The sequence below is a fragment of the Pseudophryne corroboree genome, chromosome 3, assembly GCF_028390025.1.
Source record: "Pseudophryne corroboree isolate aPseCor3 chromosome 3, aPseCor3.hap2, whole genome shotgun sequence".
NCBI classification, from domain to species: domain Eukaryota; kingdom Metazoa; phylum Chordata; class Amphibia; order Anura; family Myobatrachidae; genus Pseudophryne; species Pseudophryne corroboree.
Window position 1 is genome coordinate 112,974,578 of NC_086446.1, and position 26,988 is coordinate 113,001,565.

At 41.3% G+C, this 26,988-nt stretch overlaps 1 protein-coding gene, 21 non-coding genes and 19 pseudogenes across 22 annotated transcripts; all 41 read right to left on the reverse strand.

Annotated features, from left to right (window-relative positions):
• Nucleotides 1-24: 24 nt before the first annotated feature.
• LOC134890608 (5S ribosomal RNA) lies at nucleotides 25-143 on the reverse strand (annotated as a pseudogene).
• Nucleotides 144-250: 107 nt separating this feature from the next.
• LOC135060361 (5S ribosomal RNA) lies at nucleotides 251-369 on the reverse strand. The gene has a single exon (XR_010246755.1). It is a non-coding gene; the product is annotated as a 5S ribosomal RNA (ribosomal RNA).
• A 107-nt stretch (nucleotides 370-476) lies between these two features.
• LOC134890667 (5S ribosomal RNA) lies at nucleotides 477-595 on the reverse strand (annotated as a pseudogene).
• A 107-nt stretch (nucleotides 596-702) lies between these two features.
• LOC135066845 (5S ribosomal RNA) lies at nucleotides 703-821 on the reverse strand. The gene has a single exon (XR_010253083.1). It is a non-coding gene; the product is annotated as a 5S ribosomal RNA (ribosomal RNA).
• Nucleotides 822-928: 107 nt separating this feature from the next.
• On the reverse strand, nucleotides 929-1,047 carry LOC134890609 (5S ribosomal RNA; annotated as a pseudogene).
• Nucleotides 1,048-1,154: 107 nt separating this feature from the next.
• Nucleotides 1,155-1,273, reverse strand: LOC135066340 (5S ribosomal RNA). The gene has a single exon (XR_010252590.1). It is a non-coding gene; the product is annotated as a 5S ribosomal RNA (ribosomal RNA).
• A 107-nt stretch (nucleotides 1,274-1,380) lies between these two features.
• LOC134895230 (5S ribosomal RNA) lies at nucleotides 1,381-1,500 on the reverse strand (annotated as a pseudogene).
• Nucleotides 1,501-1,607: 107 nt separating this feature from the next.
• On the reverse strand, nucleotides 1,608-1,726 carry LOC134890026 (5S ribosomal RNA; annotated as a pseudogene).
• A 107-nt stretch (nucleotides 1,727-1,833) lies between these two features.
• On the reverse strand, nucleotides 1,834-1,952 carry LOC135068898 (5S ribosomal RNA). The gene has a single exon (XR_010255089.1). It is a non-coding gene; the product is annotated as a 5S ribosomal RNA (ribosomal RNA).
• A 107-nt stretch (nucleotides 1,953-2,059) lies between these two features.
• Nucleotides 2,060-2,178, reverse strand: LOC134887399 (5S ribosomal RNA; annotated as a pseudogene).
• A 107-nt stretch (nucleotides 2,179-2,285) lies between these two features.
• LOC134886002 (5S ribosomal RNA) lies at nucleotides 2,286-2,404 on the reverse strand. Its single transcript, XR_010170100.1, has one exon. It is a non-coding gene; the product is annotated as a 5S ribosomal RNA (ribosomal RNA).
• A 107-nt stretch (nucleotides 2,405-2,511) lies between these two features.
• On the reverse strand, nucleotides 2,512-2,630 carry LOC134892602 (5S ribosomal RNA; annotated as a pseudogene).
• A 107-nt stretch (nucleotides 2,631-2,737) lies between these two features.
• LOC134891475 (5S ribosomal RNA) lies at nucleotides 2,738-2,856 on the reverse strand (annotated as a pseudogene).
• A 107-nt stretch (nucleotides 2,857-2,963) lies between these two features.
• Nucleotides 2,964-3,082, reverse strand: LOC135066848 (5S ribosomal RNA). Its single transcript, XR_010253085.1, has one exon. It is a non-coding gene; the product is annotated as a 5S ribosomal RNA (ribosomal RNA).
• Nucleotides 3,083-3,189: 107 nt separating this feature from the next.
• On the reverse strand, nucleotides 3,190-3,308 carry LOC135060323 (5S ribosomal RNA). The gene has a single exon (XR_010246716.1). It is a non-coding gene; the product is annotated as a 5S ribosomal RNA (ribosomal RNA).
• A 107-nt stretch (nucleotides 3,309-3,415) lies between these two features.
• Nucleotides 3,416-3,534, reverse strand: LOC134892604 (5S ribosomal RNA; annotated as a pseudogene).
• Nucleotides 3,535-3,641: 107 nt separating this feature from the next.
• Nucleotides 3,642-3,760, reverse strand: LOC134890582 (5S ribosomal RNA; annotated as a pseudogene).
• A 107-nt stretch (nucleotides 3,761-3,867) lies between these two features.
• Nucleotides 3,868-3,986, reverse strand: LOC135060363 (5S ribosomal RNA). Its single transcript, XR_010246757.1, has one exon. It is a non-coding gene; the product is annotated as a 5S ribosomal RNA (ribosomal RNA).
• A 107-nt stretch (nucleotides 3,987-4,093) lies between these two features.
• Nucleotides 4,094-4,212, reverse strand: LOC134890584 (5S ribosomal RNA; annotated as a pseudogene).
• Nucleotides 4,213-4,319: 107 nt separating this feature from the next.
• Nucleotides 4,320-4,438, reverse strand: LOC135068899 (5S ribosomal RNA). The gene has a single exon (XR_010255090.1). It is a non-coding gene; the product is annotated as a 5S ribosomal RNA (ribosomal RNA).
• A 107-nt stretch (nucleotides 4,439-4,545) lies between these two features.
• LOC134895231 (5S ribosomal RNA) lies at nucleotides 4,546-4,665 on the reverse strand (annotated as a pseudogene).
• A 107-nt stretch (nucleotides 4,666-4,772) lies between these two features.
• LOC135062421 (5S ribosomal RNA) lies at nucleotides 4,773-4,891 on the reverse strand. The gene has a single exon (XR_010248771.1). It is a non-coding gene; the product is annotated as a 5S ribosomal RNA (ribosomal RNA).
• Nucleotides 4,892-4,998: 107 nt separating this feature from the next.
• On the reverse strand, nucleotides 4,999-5,117 carry LOC135064805 (5S ribosomal RNA). The gene has a single exon (XR_010251106.1). It is a non-coding gene; the product is annotated as a 5S ribosomal RNA (ribosomal RNA).
• Nucleotides 5,118-5,224: 107 nt separating this feature from the next.
• Nucleotides 5,225-5,344, reverse strand: LOC134895317 (5S ribosomal RNA; annotated as a pseudogene).
• A 107-nt stretch (nucleotides 5,345-5,451) lies between these two features.
• LOC135062422 (5S ribosomal RNA) lies at nucleotides 5,452-5,570 on the reverse strand. The gene has a single exon (XR_010248772.1). It is a non-coding gene; the product is annotated as a 5S ribosomal RNA (ribosomal RNA).
• A 107-nt stretch (nucleotides 5,571-5,677) lies between these two features.
• On the reverse strand, nucleotides 5,678-5,796 carry LOC135066353 (5S ribosomal RNA). The gene has a single exon (XR_010252601.1). It is a non-coding gene; the product is annotated as a 5S ribosomal RNA (ribosomal RNA).
• Nucleotides 5,797-5,903: 107 nt separating this feature from the next.
• LOC134892924 (5S ribosomal RNA) lies at nucleotides 5,904-6,023 on the reverse strand (annotated as a pseudogene).
• A 107-nt stretch (nucleotides 6,024-6,130) lies between these two features.
• LOC135062423 (5S ribosomal RNA) lies at nucleotides 6,131-6,249 on the reverse strand. The gene has a single exon (XR_010248773.1). It is a non-coding gene; the product is annotated as a 5S ribosomal RNA (ribosomal RNA).
• Nucleotides 6,250-6,356: 107 nt separating this feature from the next.
• LOC135066364 (5S ribosomal RNA) lies at nucleotides 6,357-6,475 on the reverse strand. The gene has a single exon (XR_010252612.1). It is a non-coding gene; the product is annotated as a 5S ribosomal RNA (ribosomal RNA).
• Nucleotides 6,476-6,582: 107 nt separating this feature from the next.
• Nucleotides 6,583-6,701, reverse strand: LOC134890610 (5S ribosomal RNA; annotated as a pseudogene).
• Nucleotides 6,702-6,808: 107 nt separating this feature from the next.
• LOC135066376 (5S ribosomal RNA) lies at nucleotides 6,809-6,927 on the reverse strand. The gene has a single exon (XR_010252623.1). It is a non-coding gene; the product is annotated as a 5S ribosomal RNA (ribosomal RNA).
• A 107-nt stretch (nucleotides 6,928-7,034) lies between these two features.
• On the reverse strand, nucleotides 7,035-7,154 carry LOC134896539 (5S ribosomal RNA; annotated as a pseudogene).
• Nucleotides 7,155-7,261: 107 nt separating this feature from the next.
• Nucleotides 7,262-7,380, reverse strand: LOC134884418 (5S ribosomal RNA). Its single transcript, XR_010168566.1, has one exon. It is a non-coding gene; the product is annotated as a 5S ribosomal RNA (ribosomal RNA).
• Nucleotides 7,381-7,487: 107 nt separating this feature from the next.
• LOC135060324 (5S ribosomal RNA) lies at nucleotides 7,488-7,606 on the reverse strand. Its single transcript, XR_010246717.1, has one exon. It is a non-coding gene; the product is annotated as a 5S ribosomal RNA (ribosomal RNA).
• A 107-nt stretch (nucleotides 7,607-7,713) lies between these two features.
• LOC134890611 (5S ribosomal RNA) lies at nucleotides 7,714-7,832 on the reverse strand (annotated as a pseudogene).
• Nucleotides 7,833-7,939: 107 nt separating this feature from the next.
• Nucleotides 7,940-8,058, reverse strand: LOC134901103 (5S ribosomal RNA). Its single transcript, XR_010174597.1, has one exon. It is a non-coding gene; the product is annotated as a 5S ribosomal RNA (ribosomal RNA).
• A 107-nt stretch (nucleotides 8,059-8,165) lies between these two features.
• Nucleotides 8,166-8,284, reverse strand: LOC134897384 (5S ribosomal RNA; annotated as a pseudogene).
• A 107-nt stretch (nucleotides 8,285-8,391) lies between these two features.
• LOC134885410 (5S ribosomal RNA) lies at nucleotides 8,392-8,510 on the reverse strand. Its single transcript, XR_010169525.1, has one exon. It is a non-coding gene; the product is annotated as a 5S ribosomal RNA (ribosomal RNA).
• Nucleotides 8,511-8,617: 107 nt separating this feature from the next.
• LOC135065856 (5S ribosomal RNA) lies at nucleotides 8,618-8,736 on the reverse strand. Its single transcript, XR_010252126.1, has one exon. It is a non-coding gene; the product is annotated as a 5S ribosomal RNA (ribosomal RNA).
• A 107-nt stretch (nucleotides 8,737-8,843) lies between these two features.
• LOC134898241 (5S ribosomal RNA) lies at nucleotides 8,844-8,962 on the reverse strand (annotated as a pseudogene).
• Nucleotides 8,963-24,610: 15,648 nt separating this feature from the next.
• Nucleotides 24,611-25,446, reverse strand: LOC135057213 (uncharacterized). The gene is made up of 3 exons (XM_063963106.1): nucleotides 24,987-25,446; nucleotides 24,804-24,887; nucleotides 24,611-24,693 (listed from the first exon to the last, which is right to left on the reverse strand). The coding sequence occupies exons 1-3, from the start codon at nucleotides 25,444-25,446 to the stop codon at nucleotides 24,611-24,613; spliced, it is 627 nt and encodes a 208-aa protein (XP_063819176.1).
• Between the last annotated feature and the right edge of the window lie 1,542 nt (nucleotides 25,447-26,988).

The window sequence follows — 26,988 nt, forward strand, 5'->3', positions numbered from 1 at the left end:
AGAACGGTGTTGGCAGTATAAAATTATCTACAGCACCTTGTATTCCCAGGTGGTCTCCCATCAAAGTACTAACCAGGCCCAACACTGCTTAGCTTCCAAGATCAGAATAGATTGGGCGTATCCAGTGTGGTGTGGTTGTAGATGAGCTTTATGGTTTCTGTTAGAACTTTTCTACTTCTAACTACTGGTTCATAAATAAATACGTTTGAAAATGGAATGCATCAACAGAACGGTGTTGGCAGTATAAAAATATCTACAGCACCTTGTATTCCCAGGTGGTCTCCCATCCAAGTACTAACCAGGCCCAACACTGCTTTGCTTCCAAGATCAGATGAGATTGGGCGTATCCAGTGTGGTGTGGCTGTAGATGAGCTTTGTGGTTTCTGTTAGAACTTTTCTACTTCTAACTACTGGTTCATAAATGAATACGTTTGAAAATGGAATGCATCAACAGAACGGTGTTGGCAGTATAAAATTATCTACAGCACCTTGTATTCCCAGGTTGTTTCCCATCCAAGTACTAACCAGGCCCAACACTGCTTAGCTTCCAAGATCAGATGAGATTGGGCGTATCCAGTGTGGTGTGGCTGTATATGAGCTTTATGGTTTCTGTAAGAACTTTTCTACTTCTAACTACTGGTTCATAAATGCATACGTTTGAAAATGGAATGCATCAACAGAACTGTGTTGGCAGTATAAAAATATCTACAGCACCTTGTATTCCCAGGTGGTCTCCCATCCAAGTACTAACCAGGCCCAACACTGCTTAGCTTCCAAAATCAGATGAGATTGGGCGTATCCAGTGTGGTGTAGCTGTAGATGAGCTTTGTGGTTTCTGTTAGAACTTTTCTACTTCTAACTACTGGTTCATAAATGAATATGTTTGAAAATGGAATGCATCAACATAACGGTGTTGGCAGTATAAAATTATCTACAGCACCTTGTATTCCCAGGTGGTCTCCCATCAAAGTACTAACCAGGCCCAACACTGCTTAGCTTCCAAGATCAGAATAGATTGGGCGTATCCAGTGTGGTGTGGTTGTAGATGAGCTTTATGGTTTCTGTTAGAACTTTTCTACTTCTAACTACTGGTTCATAAATAAATACGTTTGAAAATGGAATGCATCAACAGAACGGTGTTGGCAGTATAAAAATATCTACAGCACCTTGTATTCCCAGGTGGTCTCCCATCCAAGTACTAACCAGGCCCAACACTGCTTAGCTTCCAAGATCAGATGAGATTGGGCGTATCCAGTGTGGTGTGGCTGTAGATGAGCTTTGTGGTTTCTGTTAGAACTTTTCTACTTCTAACTACTGGTTCATAAATGAATACGTTTGAAAATGGAATGCATCAACAGAACGGTGTTGGCAGTATAAAAATATCTACAGCACCTTGTATTCCCAGGTGGTCTCCCATCCAAGTCCTAACCAGGCACAACACTGCTTAGCTTCCAAGATCAGATGAGATTGGGCGTATCCAGTGTGGTTTTGGATGTAGATGAGCTTTGTAATTTCTGTTAAAACTTTTCTACTTCTAACTACTGGTTCATAAATGAATACGTTTGAAAATGGAATGCATCAACAGAACGGTGTTGGCAGTATAAAATTATCTACAGCACCTTGTATTCCCAGGTGGTCTCCCATCCAAGTACTAACCAGGCCCAACACTGCTTAGCTTCCAAGATCAGATGAGATTGGGCTTATCTAGTGTGGTGTGGCTGTATATGAGCTTTATGGTTTCTGTTAGAACTTTTCTACTTCTAACTACTGGTTCATAAATGAAAACGTTTGAAAATAGAATGCATCAACAGAACGGTGTTGGCAGTATAAAATTATCTACAGCACCTTGTATTCCCAGGTGGTCTCCCATCCAAGTACTAACCAGGCCCAACACTGCTTAGCTTCCAAGATCAGATGAGATTGGGCGTATCCAGTGTGATGTGGCTGTATATGAGCTTTATGGTTTCTGTTAGAACTTTTCTACTTCTAACTACTGGTTCATAAATGAATACGTTTGAAAATGGAATGCATCAACAGAACGGTGTTGGCAGTATAAAAATATCTACAGCACCTTGTATTCCCAGGTGGTCTCCCATCCAAGTCCTAACCAGGCCCAACACTGCTTTGCTTCCAAGATCAGATGAGATTGGGCGTATCCAGTGTGGTGTGGCTGTAGATGAGCTTTGTGGTTTCTGTTAGAACTTTTCTACTTCTAACTACTGGTTCATAAATGAATACGTTTGAAAATGGAATGCATCAACAGAACGGTGTTGGCAGTATAAAATTATCTACAGCACCTTGTATTCCCAGGTTGTTTCCCATCCAAGTACTAACCAGGCCCAACACTGCTTAGCTTCCAAGATCAGATGAGATTGGGCGTATCCAGTGTGGTGTGGCTGTAGATGAACTTTGTGGTTTCTGTTAGAACTTTTCTACTTCTAACTACTGGTTCATAAATGAATATGTTTGAAAATGGAATGCATCAACAGAACGGTGTTGGCAGTATAAAATTATCTACAGCACCTTGTATTCCCAGGTGGTCTCCCATCAAAGTACTAACCAGGCCCAACACTGCTTAGCTTCCAAGATCAGAATAGATTGGGCATATCCAGTGTGGTGTGGTTGTAGATGAGCTTTATGGTTTCTGTTAGAACTTTTCTACTTCTAACTACTGGTTCATAAATAAATAAGTTTGAAAATGGAATGCATCAACAGAACGGTGTTGGCAGTATAAAAATATCTTCACCACCTTGTATTCCCAGGTGGTCTCCCATCCAAGTACTAACCAGGCCCAACACTGCTTAGCTTCCAAGATCAGATGAGATTGGGCGTATCCAGTGTGGTGTGGCTGTATATGAGCTTTATGGTTTCTGTAAGAACTTTTCTACTTCTAACTACTGGTTCATAAATGCATACGTTTGAAAATGGAATGCATCAACAGAACTGTGTTGGCAGTATAAAAATATCTACAGCACCTTGTATTCCCAGGTGGTCTCCCATCCAAGTACTAACCAGGCCCAACACTGCTTAGCTTCCAAAATCAGATGAGATTGGGCGTATCCAGTGTGGTGTAGCTGTAGATGAGCTTTGTGGTTTCTGTTAGAACTTTTCTACTTCTAACTACTGGTTCATAAATGAATATGTTTGAAAATGGAATGCATCAACATAACGGTGTTGGCAGTATAAAATTATCTACAGCACCTTGTATTCCCAGTTGGTCTCCCATCCAAGTACTAACCAGGCCCAACACTGCTTAGCTTCCAAGATCAGATGAGATTGGGCGTATCCAGTGTGGTGTGGCTGTAGATGAACTTTGTGGTTTCTGTTAGAACTTTTCTACTTCTAACTACTGGTTCATAAATGAATATGTTTGAAAATGGAATGCATCAACAGAACGGTGTTGGCAGTATAAAATTATCTACAGCACCTTGTATTCCCAGGTGGTCTCCCATCAAAGTACTAACCAGGCCCAACACTGCTTAGCTTCCAAGATCAGAATAGATTGGGCATATCCAGTGTGGTGTGGTTGTAGATGAGCTTTATGGTTTCTGTTAGAACTTTTCTACTTCTAACTACTGGTTCATAAATAAATAAGTTTGAAAATGGAATGCATCAACAGAACGGTGTTGGCAGTATAAAAATATCTTCACCACCTTGTATTCCCAGGTGGTCTCCCATCCAAGTACTAACCAGGCCCAACACTGCTTTGCTTCCAAGATCAGATGAGATTGGGCGTATCCAGTGTGGTGTGGCTGTAGATGAGCTTTGTGGTTTCTGTTAGAACTTTTCTACTTCTAACTACTGGTTCATAAATGAATACGTTTGAAAATGGAATGCATCAACAGAACGGTGTTGGCAGTATAAAAATATCTACAGCACCTTGTATTCCCAGGTGGTCTCCCATCCAAGTACTAACCAGGCCCAACACTGCTTTGCTTCCAAGATCAGATGAGATTGGGCGTATCCAGTGTGGTGTGGCTGTAGATGAGCTTTGTGGTTTCTGTTAGAACTTTTCTACTTCTAACTACTGGTTCATAAATGAATACGTTTGAAAATGGAATGCATCAACAGAACGGTGTTGGCAGTATAAAAATATCTTCACCACCTTGTATTCCCAGGTGGTCTCCCATCCAAGTACTAACCAGGCCCAACACTGCTTTGCTTCCAAGATCAGATGAGATTGGGCGTATCCAGTGTGGTGTGGCTGTAGATGAGCTTTGTGGTTTCTGTTAGAACTTTTCTACTTCTAACTACTGGTTCATAAATGAATATGTTTGAAAATGGAATGCATCAACAGAACGGTGTTGGCAGTATAAAATTATCTACAGCACCTTGTATTCCCAGGTGGTCTCCCATCCAAGTACTAACCAGGCCCAACACTGCTTAGCTTCCAAGATCAGATGAGATTGGGCGTATCCAGTGTGATGTGGCTGTATATGAGCTTTATGGTTTCTGTTAGAACTTTTCTACTTCTAACTACTGGTTCATAAATGAATACGTTTGAAAATGGAATGCATCAACAGAACGGTGTTGGCAGTATAAAAATATCTACAGCACCTTGTATTCCCAGGTGGTCTCCCATCCAAGTCCTAACCAGGCACAACACTGCTTAGCTTCCAAGATCAGATGAGATTGGGCGTATCCAGTGTGGTTTTGGATGTAGATGAGCTTTGTAATTTCTGTTAAAACTTTTCTACTTCTAACTACTGGTTCATAAATGAATACGTTTGAAAATGGAATGCATCAACAGAACGGTGTTGGCAGTATAAAATTATCTACAGCACCTTGTATTCCCAGGTGGTCTCCCATCCAAGTACTAACCAGGCCCAACACTGCTTAGCTTCCAAGATCAGATGAGATTGGGCGTATCCAGTGTGGTGTGGCTGTATATGAGCTTTATGGTTTCTGTTAGAACTTTTCTACTTCTAACTACTGGTTCATAAATGAATACGATTGAAAATGGAATGCATCAACAGAACGGTGTTAGCAGTATAAAAATATCTACAGCACCTTGTATTCCCAGGTGGTCTCCCATCCAAGTACTAACCAGGCCCAACACTGCTTAGTTTCCAAGATCAGATGAGATTGGGCGTATCCAGTGTGGTGTGGCTGTAGATGAGCTTTGTGGTTTCTGTTAGAACTTTTCTACTTCTAACTACTGGTTCATAAATGAATACGTTTGAAAATGGAATGCATCAAAAGAACGGTGTTGGCAGTATAAAAATATCTACAGCACCTTGTATTCCCAGGTGGTCTCCCATCCAAGTACTAACCAAGCCCAACACTGCTTAGCTTCCAAGATCAGATGAGCTTGGGCGTACCCAGTGTGGTTTTGGATGTAGATGAGCTTAGTAGTTTCTGTTAAAACTTTTCTACTTCTAACTACTGGTTCATAAATGAATACGTTTGAAAATGGAATGCATCAACAGAACGGTGTTGGCAGTATAAAATTATCTACAGCACCTTGTATTCCCAGGTGGTCTCCCATCCAAGTACTAACCAGGCCCAACACTGCTTAGCTTCCAAGATCAGATGAGATTGGGCGTATCCAGTGTGGTGTGGCTGTATATCAGCTTTGTGGTTTCTGTTAGAACTTTTCTACTTCTAACTACTGGTTCATAAATGCATACGTTTGAAAATGGAATGCATCAACAGAACTGTGTTGGCAGTATAAAAATATCTACAGCACCTTGTATTCCCAGGTGGTCTCCCATCCAAGTACTAACCAGGCCCAACACTGCTTAGCTTCCAAGATCAGATGAGATTGGGCGTATCCAGTGTGGTGTGGCTGTAGATGAGCTTTGTGGTTTCTGTTAGAACTTTTCTACTTCTAACTACTGGTTCATAAATGAAAACGTTTGAAAATGGAATGCATCAACAGAACGGTGTTGGCAGTATAAAAATATCTACAGCACCTTGTATTCCCAGGTGGTCTCCCATCCAAGTACTAACCAGGCCCAACACTGCTTAGCTTCCAAGATCAGATAAGATTGGGCGTATCCAGTGTGGTTTTGGATGTAGATGAGCTTTGTAGTTTCTGTTAAAACTTTTCTACTTCTAACTACTGGTTCATAAATGAATACGTTTGAAAATGGAATGCATCAACAGAACGGTGTTGGCAGTATAAAATTATCTACAGCACCTTGTATTCCCAGGTGGTCTCCCATCCAAGTACTAACCAGGCCCAACACTGCTTAGCTTCCAAGATCAGATGAGATTGGGCGTATCCAGTGTGGTGTGGCTGTATATGAGCTTTATGGTTTCTGTTAGAACTTTTCTACTTCTAACTACTGGTTCATAAATGAATACGTTTGAAAATGGAATGCATCAACAGAACGGTGTTGGCAGTATAAAAATATCTACAGCACCTTGTATTCCCAGGTGGTCTCCCATCCAAGTACTAACCAGGCCCAACACTGCTTAGCTTCCAAGATCAGATGAGATTGGGCGTATCCAGTGTGGTGTGGCTGTAGATGAGCTTTGTGGTTTCTGTTAGAACTTTTCTACTTCTAACTACTGGTTCATAAATGAATATGTTTGAAAATGGAATGCATCAACAGAACGGTGTTGGCAGTATAAAATTATCTACAGCACCTTGTATTCCCAGGTGGTCTCCCATCAAAGTACTAACCAGGCCCAACACTGCTTAGCTTCCAAGATCAGAATAGATTGGGCGTATCCAGTGTGGTGTGGTTGTAGATGAGCTTTATGGTTTCTGTTAGAACTTTTCTACTTCTAACTACTGGTTCATAAATAAATACGTTTGAAAATGGAATGCATCAACAGAACGGTGTTGGCAGTATAAAATTATCTACAGCACCTTGTATTCCCAGGTGGTCTCCCATCCAAGTACTAACCAGGCCCAACACTGCTTAGCTTCCAAGATCAGATGAGATTGGGCGTATCCAGTGTGGTGTGGCTGTAGATGAGCTTTGTGGTTTCTGTTAGAACTTTTCTACTTCTAACTACTGGTTCATAAATGAATACGTTTGAAAATGGAATGCATCAACAGAACGGTGTTGGCAGTATAAAAATATCTACAGCACCTTGTATTCCCAGGTGGTCTCCTATCCAAGTCCTAACCAGGCACAACACTGCTTAGCTTCCAAGATCAGATGAGATTGGGCGTATCCAGTGTGGTTTTGGATGTAGATGAGCTTTGTAATTTCTGTTAAAACTTTTCTACTTCTAACTACTGGTTCATAAATGAATACGTTTGAAAATGGAATGCATCAACAGAACGGTGTTGGCAGTATAAAATTATCTACAGCACCTTGTATTCCCAGGTGGTCTCCCATCCAAGTACTAACCAGGCCCAACACTGCTTAGCTTCCAAGATCAGATGAGATTGGGCTTATCCAGTGTGGTGTGGCTGTATATGAGCTTTATGGTTTCTGTTAGAACTTTTCTACTTCTAACTACTGGTTCATAAATGAATACGTTTGAAAATGGAATGCATCAACAGAACGGTGTTAGCAGTATAAAAATATCTACAGCACCTTGTATTCCCAGTTGGTCTCCCATCCAAGTACTAACCAGGCCCAACACTGCTTAGCTTCCAAGATCAGATGAGATTGGGCGTATCCAGTGTGGTGTGGCTGTAGATGAACTTTGTGGTTTCTGTTAGAACTTTTCTACTTCTAACTACTGGTTCATAAATGAATATGTTTGAAAATGGAATGCATCAACAGAACGGAGTTGGCAGTATAAAATTATCTACAGCACCTTGTATTCCCAGGTGGTCTCCCATCAAAGTACTAACCAGGCCCAACACTGCTTAGCTTCCAAGATCAGAATAGATTGGGCGTATCCAGTGTGGTGTGGTTGTAGATGAGCTTTATGGTTTCTGTTAGAACTTTTCTACTTCTAACTACTGGTTCATAAATAAATACGTTTGAAAATGGAATGCATCAACAGAACGGTGTTGGCAGTATAAAAATATCTACAGCACCTTGTATTCCCAGGTGGTCTCCCATCCAAGTACTAACCAGGCCCAACACTGCTTTGCTTCCAAGATCAGATGAGATTGGGTGTATCCAGTGTGGTGTGGCTGTAGATGAGCTTTGTGGTTTCTGTTAGAACTTTTCTACTTCTAACTACTGGTTCATAAATGAATACGTTTGAAAATGGAATGCATCAACAGAACGGTGTTGGCAGTATAAAAATATCTACAGCACCTTGTATTCCCAGGTGGTCTCCATCCAAGTCCTAACCAGGCACAACACTGCTTAGCTTCCAAGATCAGATGAGATTGGGCGTATCCAGTGTGGTTTTGGATGTAGATGAGCTTTGTAGTTTCTGTTAAAACTTTTCTACTTCTAACTACTGGTTCATAAATGAATACGTTTGAAAATGGAATGCATCAACAGAACGGTGTTGGCAGTATAAAATTATCTACAGAACCTTGTATTCCCAGGTGGTCTCCCATCCAAGTACTAACCAGGCCCAACACTGCTTAGCTTCCAAGATCAGATGAGATTGGGCGTATCCAGTGTGGTGTGGCTGTATATGAGCTTTATAGTTTCTGTTAGAACTTTTCTACTTCTAACTACTGGTTCATAAATGCATACGTTTGAAAATGGAATGCATCAACAGAACGGTGTTGGCAGTATAAAAATATCTACAGCACCTTGTATTCCCAGGTGGTCTCCCATCCAAGTACTAACCAGGCCCAACACTGCTTAGCTTACAAGATCAGATGAGATTGGGCGTATCCAGTGTGGTGTGGCTGTAGATGAGCTTTGTGGTTTCTGTTAGAACTTTTCTACTTCTAACTACTGGTTCATAAATGAATACGTTTGAAAATGGAATGCATCAACAGAACGGTGTTGGCAGTATAAAAATATCTACAGCACCTTGTATTCCCAGGTGGTCTCCCATCCAAGTACTAACCAGGCCCAACACTGCTTAGCTTCCAAGATCAGATGAGATTGGGCGTATCCGGTGGGTGTGGTTCGTTTTATCGGCATCCGTTTGTGCGACAATGTTTTGAACGACCACGATAGTTCGAACAACACAACTCATCGACTGTCTGTATATCGGCAGTATCTTTAGTTCGACATGTATTTGATCGACCATAACAAATGATCGACAGCTACTTTATCGAATATTTTACTTAGACATTGATTAAGATCGACAGTAGTTTGTTCGACAACTGCGTTAGACCGACAGTAACTAGTTCGACATTAAATAGGCCGACTGCCATTAAATCGAACATCTTTTAGTTCGAAATGTGTTAGACCGACCACTCATTTGGTAGACAAAACTTAGATCGACACTTAAAAGGTTCGAAAGGTAATAGGTCGACATGCACAAGATCGACATAACTAAGGGCGACAAAACTTAGATCGACACTTAAAAGGTTCGAAAGGTAATAGGTCGACATACACAAGATCGACATAACTAAGTGCGACAAAACTTAGATCGACACTTAAATTGCACGACATGTAATAGGTCGACATACACAAGATCGACAAAAGTAAGATCGACACTAATTACTTTGACAGATAACATATCTAAGATATCTACATGTAAATATAGGCCAATATAGTTTCAGTGCATGCTGGGATGTGTAGTTTCTCCACACCTGGAGTGCCACAGTTTGGACATGCCTGACATACACAATACACATCTGCAACGCTGACACCCTCCCCCCCCCGCTATTCCCCACGATACCCGTCCAAAGTTAGACGCCGCCTCCATCCCCCCTAGTCACCCCGCTGCCCGTCTACATTTACACGCCTAGCTAGACACCCCACTACATTACGCGCCCCATGTTTCACCGTGGCACTACAAGTAACACAACGCCCTGGCACTGCTCCCCGCTCTGGTAGCACAGTCACACCCTTCAAGAAACACCCCACCCATGTCTGTCAGCACACCTGGGCACCCGGCTGCACATCTGCAACGCTGACACCCTCCCCCCCCCCCGCTATTCCCCACTATACCCTTCCAAAGTTAGACGCCGCCTCCATCCCCCCTAGTCACCCCGCTGCCCGTCTACATTTACACGCCTAGCTAGACACCCCACTACATTACGCGCCCCATGTTTCACCGTGGCACTACAAGTAACACAACGCCCTGGCACTGCTCCCCGCTCTGGTAGCACAGTCACACCCTTTAAGAAACACCCCACTCATGTCTGCCAGCACACCTGGGCACCCGGCTGCACATCTGCAACGCTGACACCCTCCCCCCCCGCTATTCCCCACGATACCCTTCCAAAGTTAGATGCCGCCTCCATCCCCCCTAGTCACCCCGCTGCCCGTCTACATTTACACGCCTAGCTAGACACCCCACTACATTACGCGCCCCATGTTTCACCGTGGCACTACAAGTAACACAACGCCCTGGCACTGCTCCCCGCTCTGGTAGCACAGTCACACCCTTTAAGAAACACCCCACCCATGTCTGCCAGCACACCTGGGCACCCGGCTGCACATCTGCAACGCTGACACCCTCCCCCCCGCTATTCCCCACGATACCCTTCCAAAGTTAGATGCCGCCTCCATCCCCCCTAGTCACCCCGCTGCCCGTCTACATTTACACGCCTAGCTAGACACCCCACTACATTACGCGCCCCATGTTTCACCGTGGCACTACAAGTAACACAACGCCCTGGCACTGCTCCCCGCTCTGGTAGCACAGTCACACCCTTTAAGAAACACCCCACCCATGTCTGCCAGCACACCTGGGCACCCGGCTGCACATCTGCAACGCTGACACCCTCCCCCCCCCGCTATTCCCCACGATACCCTTCCAAAGTTAGACGCCGCCTCCATCCCCCCTAGTCACCCCGCTGCCCGTCCACATTTACACGCCTAGCTAGACACCCCACTACATTACGCGCCCCATGTTTCACCGTGGCACTACAAGTAACACAACGCCCTGGCACTGCTCCCCGCTCTGGTAGCACAGTCACACCCTTTAAGAAACACCCCACCCATGTCTGCCAGCACACCTGGGCACCCGGCTGCACATCTGCAACGCTGACACCCTCCCCCCCCCGCTATTCCCCACGATACCCTTCCAAAGTTAGATGCCGCCTCCATCCCCTCTAGTCACCCCGCTGCCCGTCTACATTTACACGCCTAGCTAGACACCCCACTACATTACGCGCCCCATGTTTCACCGTGGCACTACAAGTAACACAACGCCCTGGCACTGCTCCCCGCTCTGGTAGCACAGTCACACCCTTTAAGAAACACCCCACCCATGTCTGCCAGCACACCTGGGCACCCGGCTGCACATCTGCAACGCTGACACCCTCCCCCCCCCCGCTATTCCCCACGATACCCTTCCAAAGTTAGACGCCGCCTCCATCCCCCCTAGTCACCCCGCTGCCCGTCCACATTTTCACGCCTAGCTAGACACCCCACTACATTACGCGCCCCATGTTTCACCGTGGCACTACAAGTAACACAATGCCCTGGCACTGCTCCCCGCTCTGGTAGCACAGTCACACCCTTTAAGAAACACCCCACTCATGTCTGCCAGCACACCTGGGCACCCAGCTGCACATCTGCAACACTGACACCCTCCCACCTCCCCCCCCACACCCTCCCCCCCCCGGCTATCACATTTTACAAACTCACAGTTACAGATTTAACATTTTTTTAAAGTATTCTCTCCTAAACTTTTCCATGATATCACCACTATCACCTTGGCATCATGTCCCAGACTTGCTATTCAGAATTCATTGTAAACTAATCCATTTAAGTTATAGCCAAACAAAGCTATTATTATGAACCTGTCTCTATTCTTTTTTTCCACTCTCATTAGTCTATTCTAAACAGGTTCATTAAATCACCACTATCACCTTGGCATCAGGTCCAACATTTTTTTCCACCAATCTTTTCAAAATAATCGAATTAAGTTCCATCTAGACAAAGCCATTCTTCTGAACTTCTTTCAATTTTTTTTGCCCATTTTTTCCAAACGACTTAACTCATGGAACACATACGTCTCCAGTTACCCTTTTAGCATAGATAAGAAAAAGTCTGATTTTTATTATCCCAAATATATGCGCTGCCCTACTAAATTAAATACCAATTCCAATATAATCCATTTAATATGTTTCCACATTAATATCATTACACATGCCACTACCTGAAACTTTGGTACTACAGGCTCCAGCTTGTCCGTTATTCTCCAAATATACTGAAATGAATCCCAGTCCAAACAACCATGCTTTTGAACTTTTTATGAAGAACTGTGCACCTCCATAAGCTGAACATCACCCCGTATCTCCTCCGACTCCCCCTTCTTGTGCTCCCAGAGATTATAGAGCTCCTATCCCATAGATGACAGAGCCCCTACACCTAACGTCTCTACACCCCGTTAACTTCCAGAAGACCCCCGCTATTAGCGCTACCACCTTCGCTGATTCCACCCTTGGAACTACAGCTCCCAGCAAGTCCTTACCACCACCGCCACAAGCCCCTCTGCCCGTCACCTGAACTGCTTAGCCCCCCTAGTCCCTGCAGTGCACCCCTTCTTCCAACCACTACTCCCTCCATGTCCTCCCAGCGATCCTGGGTTGCCTACACTTAGTCTTCTCGACACCCCGTCTACTTCAACACTATCCCCCGCTAATCGTGCTACCCCAGCTACTGTTTTAATCCTTGTAACTACAGTTTCCATCCCTCAGTTTAGACCCTGCAAGCTTGGCTGTAAAATACATTCCCCACAACACTGCTTTTCACCCCTGCTTGCTGCAGATTACACCATCTTCTACACTACTCCCTCCACTCATTCCTCCACGATATTACCTTGGACCTTGACGTGGTCTCATCCTGACCCCAACCCAAAAACGACATTTTTCCCTACACACAAATTTTTTATTTCATGACTTGAAATATGCACACATCATCCTTAAACCCCACCACCCACAAACAAACACACAATTTACACTCACTGATTGAAATCTGTCTTGAACTAGTCTCTCTTAAATAGGTTCATTAAATCACCACTATCACCTTGGCGTCAGGTCCAACATTTTTTTCCACCAATCTTTTCAAAATAATCGAATTAAGTTCCATCTAGACAAAGCCATTCTTCTGAACTTCTTTCAATTTTTTTTGGCCATTTTTTCCAAACGACTTAACTCATGGAACACATACGTCTCCAGTTACCCTTTTAGCATAGATAAGAAAAAGTCTGATTTTTATTATCCCAAATATATGCGCTGCCCTACTAAATTAAATACCAATTCCAATACAATCAATTATATATGCTTTCACATAAATATCATAACTCGTTTTACCCCCCAAAAAATCTGGTACAGTGCCCAGCTTTTCTTTTATTTGCAGAATATGCCGATATGATTGCCAGGCCAAACAACCATGCTTCTGCCCATTTCTTGAAGAACTGTTCACCAGAGATTACGGACCCCATACACCTAGATATCTCTACACCCTGTCAACTTATAGACGTCTCCCGCTAATAGAGCTACAGCTGTCTCTGATTCTAACAGTGGAACTACAGCTCCCAGCCATCCCTTACAGCCACAAACTACACAAGCCCCTCTGTCCTCACCTGAACTGCTGCGCACACCTTTTTCCAAACACTATCACATCCATGTCCTCCCCTCGATAATGTGTCGCTTACACCTAGCCTCCTCCACACCCTGTCTACTCCCATGCGACCACCCGCTAATAGCGCTACCCCTGTCGAAAATTCTACCCATGGAACTCCAGCTCCCATCAAGTACTTATCACCACCTACACAATCCCCTCTGTCCTTAATCAGAACTGCTGCTCACCTCTTTTTCCCACCACTACTCCCTACCTTTCATCATCTTGATTATGGTTCCACTCCACCTGTTCGCAACTTCACCACGTCTACCTCCATACTCCAATAGTGCTACCCCTGCTGCTGCTGTCACACGTGTAAATATAGTAAAAAACTAACCATTTCATACATACATGTGCCTCCTATCAAAACAAGCCCGAATAGCCATCCATTCACACTTTGCCCGAATATTTTTGAAAGAACAACTTCTGTAGCGCAGCGCAACGCCGTCCTTCCCCTACAAAGTTTCTAAAATCGGTTTCTGTTGTCAGTGTATTTGTCCCATAAATATTATTTATATAAACTAAAAAGAATAAACTTTGTTTTTAACCAATGGTAGTAAAATATTTTATATCTAAAAACTGATTAACCATCCCTCTTTTTTTCTTTAAAACGTAGTCATCCAATAGGCAACCACTGTGTCTTAACTCCACCTACTTAAAATGGTTTAAAAGTCTAATATTAAAGATACCTGCTACCATTATACGGAAAAAGTATTCTGTGGTGTATCCTTATACTATAGAGATTGATTCTACAATGGCAGCTCAACCGTCAATTCGTTTTGTTCCTTCACGGAGAGGAATGCTCTTGAATATAGATGGATATCTACTTGCCAAAAACAAGCAGCGCGGGGACGTGGTCTACTGGCACTGTACTGAGAAGGTTACAGGGCCTTGTTCTTGCTATGCCAAGACAACCATCGTGGCCGGAGAGCATCAACTCAACACACACGGAGAACATAATCATGCTCCTAAACCCGAGAAAACAGATGTGGCTATTGCTAAGGATGCTATAAAGCGACGTGCTCGGGACACCAATGACTCACCATCTCAAATAATTCAATCTGTTACCGATGATATGCCTTCTACAAGTGCACCCTGTTTGCCTAACCGTGAATCTCTCCGTCAGTTAGTGAAAAGAGCCCGGAGAGAAGATTGTCCTCCAGAACCCACTTCCTTGGATGATATAGATGTCCCAGAACATTTGGCTAATATAGATGACATCAAGTTTTTGGGAAAGGACAGTGCTTTCCACAATGAAAGAACTCTTTTATTTTCAACAGAAGCTAACTTAAAAAAACTCCACGAAGCTTGTTGCTGGGTTATGGATGGCACATTCAAGACTTGCCCCACATTATTTCGTCAGATATATTCAATACATGCCATGGTTGGAACTGATGAAACAACACAACGTTTTGTTCCACTTGTATACGGATTGCTCAGTAGCAAAAGTGAAGATTGCTATACCCGTTTTTTCGAAGATCTTCAGGATTATGCACTTGAGTATGATATACAGTTTGCTCCGCTGTTCATTTTAACAGATTTTGAAAATGCTGCAATCCAAGCCGCAAAAAGAGTTTTTCCTGGCAGTACCCATAAATGTTGTTTATTTCATTTAGGACAAAACATTTGGCGTAAAATCCAGTCATTTGGACTTGCCACACAATATGGACATGACCATGCTTTTTCAATGAAATTGAGGCACCTTCAAACACTGGCTTTTCTTCCCTCAGATGAAATTCCACCTGCATTTAAGTCTTTAAAATCAGAGATGCCCACTAATGCAGCCCCATTAATGAACTATTTTGAGGAGACATATGTATTGGGACGTATTCGAGACCGTACTAGAAGTCAAACAAGATCTCCGCCTATATTTCCCCCAAACATGTGGTCTGTTCACGAGAGCATGCGTGGTGGTTTTCAAAGGACACAAAACAAGTTGGAGGGCTGGCATAGGAGATGGAATATTGTCCTTGGAGAGAAAAAGCTTGGAGTTTACAAGCTTATTTTGTGCATGCACAAGGAACAAAAAGTGACTTCCAGTCTCTTAGAAAAAGTGACTTGCAATATTGCCAGAACACCCCCAAAAAGAGAATCCAAAGCTTGTGAAGACGCATTACAAAGATGTGTCTTACAACTTGGTACAGTGGATTTAATGGAATATCTACGTGCCATAGCTTTTCACCTTCAATTTGAATAATTTATTCTCTACTTGGCAATTGTAATATTTTCCTCCAGTTTTTTTACGTTTTTCAGTTATATAATTTATTTTTAAATTGTTAAATTTTTCTATAGTTTTTTTTGTATAATAAACATGTTATGGATCCAGACTACTGGTAAGTACCAAATTATAAATTAAATGTGTACTATGTAAATTATAATTAGCATGTACTAGCATAAAATGATATTATAATATTTTCCATAGCTGTTTAGTTTTTTCATATGTATTTTTTTAATGTTAACCAATTAATTTTAGCAACAAGGTTATTTTGATCAGTGAGAAGGGTTAATAAAAATTTGCAATAGCATAGGTTTACTATGTCAATCAATCAGCTGTTTCCTTTAAATTCATATAATCTACCTGATAAAGGTTAGTTTCAATATATTTTTTTCCCCCCATGTTAAAATCCAAAACTGCTAACTTTGTTACACTATTTTAACTTATTCAGCACAAAACCCCAAAGAGTAATAGTAGGAGATTGTCTACCCTACATATCAGACTGTATTTTTAAATCTTGATAATTTATAAAAAAATATAACTAAAACTGAAAAAAATTACACACCTATTTTACTAATTATTTTCTCCAGTTACGACTAATGAAACCGGACGGAATCATCTGCCACCAAACAGGAAGAAGAACGCTAAGCTCAACAACAGAGTCCTATGCGGTGATATCATTTTAATTTATTTCATGTTTCAATGTTAATGTTAATGTTTTTACAATTAATTTAACACGTTTTATCAACATAATCTTATACGTTTAAAAGAGTTATTAATTACAATATAGTTTTTAATCAATGTATGCTTCATTTCAGTTATCCAACATTTATGTTCTACAACATTTTACATTGTTGACGCTGTGTTTTGGGAATACATGCGCGTGTATGTATTTACAGTTTTTGGGCAATGATGATAGCGTCATTTGGCCAGATAGTTAAATCTATCAAAGAGGCAAATACTAGCTATTCTGAGCCCAAGCCCATACCCTATCTCAAATCATGCAATAAAATCTTTCATTTTAATTTTAAAATTATATTTTTAAAATACAAACAATAATATATTCCAATAATTTTAGAAAATCATAATGTTGATTAACAATTACTAATAAAATTTATATAAAATAGATACACTATTTTAAATACTAGATTATTGTCCCTAAGACACAGGCACATAGTTAAAAATCTTGCGTCATACTTTATAGGTCACCATAACCTAACCGATATTTCCTGGCAAGGCGTGTTGTATATAGTTGAAGGAACATATAATTGTTAGCCATTGTAAATATTGAAATATCTTGTTATTTCTATGCAATCCAGAGTGCTGTACCACTATTTTCAACACAACTATACATACCTTGTACCAAAAACTACCCATTTGTGGTAATTCCAAGTAGATGGCAGCAGGAATTATGTTAGCAACTGGGCCAAAACATGTGTACTGCAGGGGAGGCAGAGAGAGTTAGATTTCGGTGTGTTGTGTTCAATCTGCAATCTAATTTGCATTGTAAAAATAAAGCTGCCATTATTTACCCTGCACTTAACTAAAATAAAATAACCCACCCAAATATAACTCTCTATGCAAATGTTATATCTGCCTCCCCTGCAGTGCACATGGTTTATACCAACTCCTTAAAAATTTCCTGCTGCAATTAACTTGTAATTACCCCCCTTACCCAAAGATTTGCAATTCTCATCCCATTACATACCTCTATCTAATTATTACACATATTTTTATAAATAAATTTTATTAAAATACAAATATTGATATTAATACAAGTCAAAAATTATATTCTACAAAGCTTGGACTATCTATGTTAACATTTATCAAATTATTTGATAAATAATTAAGAATGAACATGCTGCTGTGTGACCACTAGACTTGTTTTTGATTTCAATTTTATGTACAATCATTTCCAAAATTTCCCTTATTTTTCTAGATGGAATCACCCTATTGCAAATCGACGTTTTGTGATAAACAACATCCGTCATCTACGTGTGCAGACTGAGTGATTAACTGGGGAAGGTGCACGTGTCTCAAGTCCAGCGACGACAATATTTAAAGACATTGTACATTTAGTTCCACAGAGGAAATTCACTATTCCTGTTAATGCTTTCATCCCAATTGTATTATATATATATATATATATATATATACACACACACACATATACATATATATATATATATATATATATATCATTCACAAATGGGTGGCACTCACGAGGACCTGTCACAGCGGAAAGAACTAACGAGAGAGACTGAGCTCTGGTAACGTTTCAGCTATATTCTAGCTTTCGTCAGACCCGTTCTGACGAAAGCTAGAATATAGCTGAAACGTTCCCAGAGCTCAGTCTCTCTCGTTATTTATTTCCGCTGTGACAAGTCCTCGTGAGTGCCACCTATTTGTGAATGATTTATACTGGCATGCAGCCATGAAAGGCACCGAGGCAGCTGCTAATAACACAGAGTGCCGTTCTTTTTGGATTATGTATATATATAATCCAAAAAGAACGTCACTCTGTGTATATATAATCCAAAAAGAACGGCACTCTGTGTTATTAGCAGCTGCCTCGGTGCCTTTCATGGCTGCATGCCAGTATAAATCATTCACAAATAGGTGGCACTCACGAGGACTTGTCACAGCGGAAATAAATAACGAGAGAGACTGAGCTCTGGGAACGTTTCAGCTATATTCTAGCTTTCGTCAGAACGGGGTCTGACGAAAGCTAGAATATAGCTGAAACGTTACCAGAGCTCAGTCTCTCTCGTTAGTTCTTTCCGCTGTGACAGGTCCTCGTGAGTGCCACCCATTTGTGAATGATTTATACTGGCATGCAGCCATGAAAGGCACCGAGGCAGCTGCTAATAACACAAAGTGCCGTTCTTTTTGGATTATATATACACACATATATATATATATATATATATATATATATATATATTAGTATTATTTTATTTTATAAATTCAGTTTTATGCACTCTGAAATAAATAATCAACATCACAGTGGTCCCCTTTGTCATCCCTTCTGTAAATTTCTAATTAATATTGTATTTTAAAATGCCATGCTCCAACATTGTGAAAATTATATTTTAAATACAAAAGCCCTATAGGCAGTATATGTTAAATACAACAGAGATGAGATGATTTGCCATAGTTTAAAACCAAAAGATACTTTCAATGCCCCAGAAGTATACCTGATTTTGTTGTATCCATGCTTTGCTACTGTCCACGTAATTTAATCATCCTGTCATCTTTACATAAGCGTCATTTCCAAGGCATGGCTAAGATGTATACTTTTACCGTTGTTGTGCCTTGAACACCGCATTGGTGAATGCCTTATATATTCCCAAATTCAAGATGTGTTAAGATTGTCAGTCATGTTAATTAAATGTGTATTATATGACAATATTAGATACACAAATTGAAATATTCCAAAAAATGTATTTAAAGTACAACAAATAAAACTACAACCACTTTGTAATAACACATAACATTAAGTTATACAAACATTTAAACAATTTATTTAAAGTTCTACAACAATTTTTTATTAAGACATAACAGAAAGTTAAACAAACTTTCCATAAATTTATTGAAATTATAACAACAACCACTTGGGAATAACACAATATTAAGTTATACAAATATTTAACATATCAAAAAATATAGCAAGTGCAGTCTGTCACATTAAAAAAATCTTTATTCTATTCAGATTAACTGTAAAGAGAAACTTAATTCTATACACGTTGTTTCTTGATAGTACCTAAAATCAAACAATGCTTAGAAATGTTTAACTCTATTTCTTAAGATATTATCCCTTTATTAACAGTAAATTATATAGTGTGTATGTGGTCATTGTCTTATATTTTCCAAAATCCCCTTACCAAACATTATTTTTTCATTCCCACAAATGGGTATCAACCCATGTTTTTTATCTGAGGTGGAAATGGTACAATGAACGGGCTCAGTACCAGCTTTGGAATTGATTTATTTTGAATCCAAATTTTAATTTTTAGAAGGTGGTAAGCCTGTTTTGAAAACTAAGTGAGGTAAGAATCATTGAAAGAACTGTCCTTCTACCCCTGTGCAGTACGATCTTTTACCCATGGATGTAGGACTGATGTCGGCCATATGTTATCCGTAAAATTAAAAACGTGGTCCCACCTGCCTATTGCTCAGGCAGTTGGGTCCACCGGGAGTCTGAAGGCTTTGAGTAAGCAGATTTTGAGTTTTGTTCCTGAAAACCAGTCGCAGCATTTTTCATATACTCCCCTCTCAAGGTAATAGAGGATGCAGTGTTTTTCTTTTATTATTTATTCATCCAAAAGGAATGCAATATAGGGGCAGTATACGATTTCGTAGCCGGTATAGCTGTGGAAGGAAGATATGTATACTTACCCACCATTGCCTTAGTTACTCACTTATCGCTTTCAACCAAAAACATGGACTCACCTGTGAAGGGCAGGATGTACACGTTTCTCCTGTAGTCTGCTTCCGCAGTCCATTGTCTGTGGTAGTCTGTAGATGGTATCCTTGTGCCGCCATATACATAGTCTACAAGCTAATTGTTACGCCGGAACTGTACTCACCACTCTTCATATCTTCATGCTCTGTTAGGGGTGTTGTTTGTTCTTGTGAATAACTCCATCATGTGCTCCTTGTGTCAAGTCCAACGAAGCAGGCATACTGGTCCAACCCATTCTCCGGTCAAATACTAACCTTAAACTAATAAAAATCTGCTAAAATCCTCAGGAGCTCTCACACATGTGAATTTCTCCTCCAGGCAGATTTTCTAAACAGTCTACTAGGAGCGACATAGAGGGATTAGCTAGTCAACACTACTAAAAAGCACATGGCTCCTAGTGGACCTGTCTATTGTCCATGGTACTAATGTTTACCCCAGTTTCCTCTAGGATGCAAGATAAAGTACTTTATTTTGAATCCTGAGGAATACAGGTAACCGAATGAGCCACTAACAGAGTGCATCTGCATGCTATGAGCATCTAGCGTGTTCATATAGCCTCACTGCTGCATACATAATGGATTTTTGTGGTTAATACTCTCAATTTTTTTAAAACAGTTCCAACAATCAATGCTGGTGATCATGCGAGCATTGGATTACAGTTTTTGAAGTCCTAGTTTAGCTATGCCCCCATTTTTCAGCTTCTTTATTTGATGCCTGGAACAATGACTTTAGGGTTGATGTTTTTGGTTTTGACTGTAGAAGGCTTCTGTGCCGCAATGATCTTTTAATTCCAAATTCTTCGGTTCTTCCATCATGGACGTTCTGCAAAAGGAGATTAAAATAGTAAATTTAGAGTTAGTTTTCAATACAGCCATATTAATGTATAACCATGTCCCCTCATACCTCAACTTTTCACAACTTAGTTTTCTGCAAATACAGTATTTGACCATTTTGATGCTGTAATAGTAAACATGATTTTTTTATTAAATTGAAATAAGACTCCATGTCCTCCATATTTTTTCAGTAATTTGTATAATGTCGCTTATTGTTTAGATCACAGATTTTAGCCCTTGTAATAAAGATACAGACCCCCACCAAAAACATTACCATACTCTGCGTAAGACACTTCATCATCATTGTCAGCTTGCATCATATATGCCACAGTACGCATTGTTGGACTAATGGTAAGGGTCTGTGACTCTGGATCTGGTATTGTCACTTAATCTCTATTCATCATGTCACCCATAGACTGAGTTAACTTTTTCATCTCTTTCTCAGTATGCTAAAATTTGATATAAATATTTGATATGATCCCTTTAATGGCATCTTTTTGATTAGTCCCTCTCGCCTGAGAATGTCTAATAGTTTTGTTACATGTACTATATTAACCCGAGGAATATAGACACTCTGCTGTGCATCAAACACATGAACATGACATTGTAATGTGAAGGGACACACGCACACACATGAAAATTGAAAAACACAATTTATCACAGAGCCAACATGGAACCACAGAACATGGATACCGCAACACCAACTTTTTAAAAATTACAAATCAGCTGGGTTGCTAAATCAAGTTAATTAAATTTTTATTTCTATTCTACAATGCTCCCCCCCCCCCCCTTACTAAGAAGGATTGGTACCGCTGTGGAGCCAGACTTAGTTCAGGAGATGCGCTTCCCTGTGAGGCCTGTTAGTGTAATCTGCCAAAATAACATTGCGCTTGCGAGATCAGTCACCTATCAGCGTGGAACAGTACCAGTAAGCCTATATGAGGTTGGCCTGTTCCAACACAACCCTAAGTCCCACTAAGCATGCAGACTTGTGTCAACCAGTCCTGCATGAAAAATGTGAAAAACAAAAGCAGATAATTAACAATCTTGCACAAGTGTGCCCGGCTCCTACGGTCAAATAAATAAAATTGCGTCTGTTAGTATGGGAATACAACAGGCATCCACCATACACTATTTACTAAAGTGCACAAGGCAAATATAGAACTGGTCCATACCCCGTAAAACTAATGTGTATCCATTATCTTCAGTGACTTAAGAAAAATCAGACTTATACGATGCAGCATACCTTGGTAGCTCTATGCCTGCATCATTATTCTGTTGTCTTCTCGGACTGGACCCTTCTCCGATTAGGTCTTGCCAGTTGTCGGTATGCTGTAAAGAAAAAAAGACACAGTCAGTTTATAAAAAAAACTACCTTTGTTTGTCACTAACTGTCCCTGACACCATTGCTGATCTCCTTTCCCTAACTTAGCACACCGCTACGGACAAATACCTAACTTGTTGGGGAAAAGAAAGAGGAAAAAGCTAGATGACTTACCCTTGGCAAGTCCTCCGCCAAACTCTATGCCAGCCTCTGTGCTTGATTAGCGGACTGGACCCTTCTCCGATTAGGTCTTGCCAGTTGTCGGTATGCTGTAAAGAAAAAAAGACACAGTCAGTTTATAACAAAAACTACCTTTGCTTGTCACTAACTGTCCCTGACACCATTGTTGATCTCCTTTCCCTAACTTAGCACACCGCTACGGACAAATACCTAACTTGATGGGGAAAAGAAAGAGGAAAAAGCTAGATGACTTACCCTTGGCAAGTCCTCCGCCAAGCTCTATGCCAGCCTCTGTGCTTGATTAGCGGACTGGACCCTTCTCCGATTAGGTCTTGCCAGTTGTCGGTATGCTGTAAAGAAAAAAAGACACAGTCAGTTTATAAAAAAAACTACCTTTGCTTGTCACTAACTGTCCCTGACACCATTGCTGATCTCCTTTCCCTAACTTAGCACACCGCTACGGACAAATACCTAACTTGTTGGGGAAAAGAAAGAGGAAAATGCTAGATGACTTACCCTTGGCAAGTCCTCCGCCAAGCTCTATGCCAGCCTCTGTGCTTGATTAGCGGACTGGTCCCTGTGTCCGGCTAGTTTGCTGTTGTGGACGGCTCCTCCTGGGCTCCTGACGGCTCCTCCGGGGCTGTGGCATGCTCCTCCGGTGCTGTGGCATGCTCCTCCGGTGCTGTGGCATGCTCATCCTGGGCTCGGGCATGCTCCTCCTGGGCTCGGGCATGTTCCTCCTGGGCTCGGGCATGCTCCTCCTGTGCTCTGTTCCACATAACCGTCTGTGCTTGTTCCAACATCTCCTGCTGTGCTCTGTTCCACATCTCTTGCTGTATTATGGACTGCTCCAATTCTTCTGACCTTTGACGCTGCAGTCTCAAAACTGACAATGCTCTTTGGTAAGCCAGATCTCCTCTCTCTTCTTGAGCATACATTTCTTGATCAATTGATGTTCTGTTTGATGGTGTTGTGACTTCCGAACTTCGTTCTGCCTGCTGTGGTTGTGCGCTGTGCAATCTTCTTCCTTCGTCTGTCATCAGCTGCAGGCTTGTTGAAATCATGCTTGTGTTTAGGTTGCACTGTTGTTGCCACAGTAGCATGCTTTGAAGGCCTGTTCCAATCTGTTGGCATTGCAATGAAATATGTTCCAGAGAATCATTGTGTTGTCGACAGAGTTGTTCCTGATGCGATTCTCCATCCCGCTGTTCATTTTGTTGGGTGCTGATCTGTTCAATCTTCTGCTGCATGCTCTTGCAATGTCCAACCACCGACATATGTGCTGACACAAGTTGATCGTAGTATCGGGCCAGCGATATCATTGCGTCATTTTGTTGAACAACAGCTGTCTTGATATGGTCGATGTTCTGTTCCATGTTGTCCAAACGATTATTAATCCTTTGGCTTTCTTCAGCTCTACATTGGTCCATGTTCTTTAAAGCTTCCAGTATTAGATTGAGTGATGACTCTGTAATACAAGTAAATAATTTAGTTTAACAAATTACAGTTGAACACAATTAAACACTCCTAAATTGTAAATAAATATAAAATTGCTACCTCCTGGCGTAGTTTCCGGTGTTTTTGATTCAAGGACTTCTGGTACACTGCCTGAAGATTCCATGTCCGGAATTTGCTCTGTTCTTTCAACAAGATTATGGTCTCCAATTGCAGGGTAGCTCTGTGAAAAGGACTCTTCTGGCAGTGTCTGTGGGTGCCCCTGTGATGAATTTTCTTCTGGAAGTGGCTGTTGGGAAGATGTTTCTTCCTGCACCGTGGGTGGGTGCATCTGGGCTGATTCTGCTTGAAGTGTCACTGCTTGCAGTGTTGAATCAATCGGCAATATTGTATGCTGTATCTGGGTTTCTAAAATGTCAATATAGATATATACAATAATTATAACCCAAAAATATGCAGTGCCAGAAATACAGACAGCTAAAGATACGCAAACAGTGCAAGCTAGAGGTATATACCCATTGATAGATATACATGTACCAAAATTAATAATTTCATGTACAAAAACTATGCCTTACCGGTATCCTCAGCACCTCCTCCAGTTGTCGGATATACAAAAGAAACTCTTCTCTTTGCCTTAACTGTGGAATCTGTAATATTTATATAAAGAACATACTGCAGTTATTAGTTTTGTTTCCATACAAAATATTTTTTTAATATATATATATATATATATATAAAAATACGATATGTCCCTAACCTTTCTGCGATTTTGTTTTCTTCTTTGGCGTTGTTTCCGTTTGTGGCGTGCTATGTTTTGTTGGCGTAGAATATTTTGTGGCTCCTTTTGAAAGAAATACGAAATTTAAATTTTTGTTGAAATAATTAGTTTTTTAAAAAGAATATTAAAAAATTAATTTTATAGAATTTTTAAAAATAATACCTTCTGCACTGGTTCCTGCCATTTCTTCCTGCACAAGTACGAAGTAGTTCTCCATCTTCTTTTCCCAATCCTTGTGTAATTTTTGCCCTTTTTGGATCTTGAGATTGACGGATCTTCTACAGTCGCGTAACCTTTTCTTGCAACTTTCGTTGCTTCGCTTGAACCCACCTCCCAAAGAAACTGATTCAGAGATTTCATTCCACGTCGTTCCCTTGAATCGGTGATGAACATTTCTTGCCGGCGATCCGAAAAGTTGAAAGGAGTGATGAACAACTTGATTGATTAGGGTGTCCGTTTCTTCATCTGTGAAGTTGGGTGCCCTGCTGCTGGATTCTTCTCCCGAGTCCGCTTCTTCATGCGAAACTCTGCCATGGTCGGTTGGTGATGTTTGTTGCTGTCTTTCCGAGGATTCTTCTTCCTGTGCGGATAGAGAAAGCCTCCTTGCTTCTTCCTCGGACATCTCTGAAAAAAAACTTAAAAAAAAAAAAATCATACTAATATTAATAATAATAATAATAATAATTAGTATACTAGCAGTGCAACATACCCTAATTTTGCCAACCAGCTGTTACAAATATACACAAGTAATGAACCCCAGCAGTGCCAAATACAGAAATTATGCCACCCAGCAGTGCCAAATACATAAATTATGCCACCCAGCAGTGCCAGATACCCAAATTATGCCACCCAGCAGTGCCAAATATAGAAATTATGCCACCCAGCAGTGCCAAATACAGAAATTATGCCACCCAGCAGTGCCAGATACTCAAATTATGCCACCCAGCAGTGCCAAATACAGAAATTATGCCACCCAGCAGTGCCAGATACTCAAATTATGCCACCCAGCAGTGCCAAATACAGAAATTATGCCACCCAGCAGTGCCAGATACCCAAATTATGCCACCCAGCAGTGCCAGATACCCAAATTATGCCATCCAGCAGTGCCAAATACAGAAATTATGCCACCCAGCAGTGCCAAATACATAAACTATGCAACCCAGCAGTGCCAAATATAGAAATTATGCCACCCAGCAGTGCCAGATACCCAAAATATGCCACCCAGCAGTGCCAAATACATAAATTATGCCACCCAGCAGTGCCAGATACCCAAATTATGCCACCCAGCAGTGCCAGATACCCAAATTATGCCACCCAGCAGTGCCAAATACATAAACTATGCAACCCAGCAGTGCCAAATATAGAAATTATGTCACCCAGCAGTGCCAGATACCCAAATTATGCCACCCAGCAGTGCCAGATACCCAAATTATGCCATCCAGCAGTGCCAAATACAGAAATTATGCCACCCAGCAGTGCCAAATACATAAACTATGCAACCCTGCAGTGCCAAATGTAGAAATTATGCCACCCAGCAGTGCCAGATACCCAAATATGCCACCCAGCAGTGCCAAATACATAAATTATGCCACCCAGCAGTGCCAGATACCCAAATTATGCCACCCAGCAGTGCCAAATATAGAAATTATGCCATCCAGAAGTGCCAAATACAGAAATTATGCCACCCAGCAGTGCCAAATACATAAACTATGCAACCCAGCAGTGCCAAATACAGAAATTATGCCACCCAGCAGTGCCAAATACAGAAATTATGCCACCCAGCAGTGCCAGATACCCAAAATATGCCACCCAGCAGTGCCAAATATAGAAATTATGGCACCCAGCAGTGCCAAATACAGAAATTATGCCACCCAGCAGTGCCAAATACAGAAATTATGCCACCCAGCAGTGCCAGATACCCAAATTATGCCACCCAGCAGTGGCAGATACCCAAATTATGCCACCCAGCAGTGCCAAATACATAAATTTTGCCACCCAGCAGTGCCAAATACAGAAATTATGCCACCCAGCAGTGCCAGATACCCAAAATATGCCACCCAGCAGTGCCAAATATAGAAATTATGGCACCCAGCAGTGCCAAATACAGAAATTATGCCACCCAGCAGTGCCAAATACAGAAATTATGCCACCCAGCAGTGCCAGA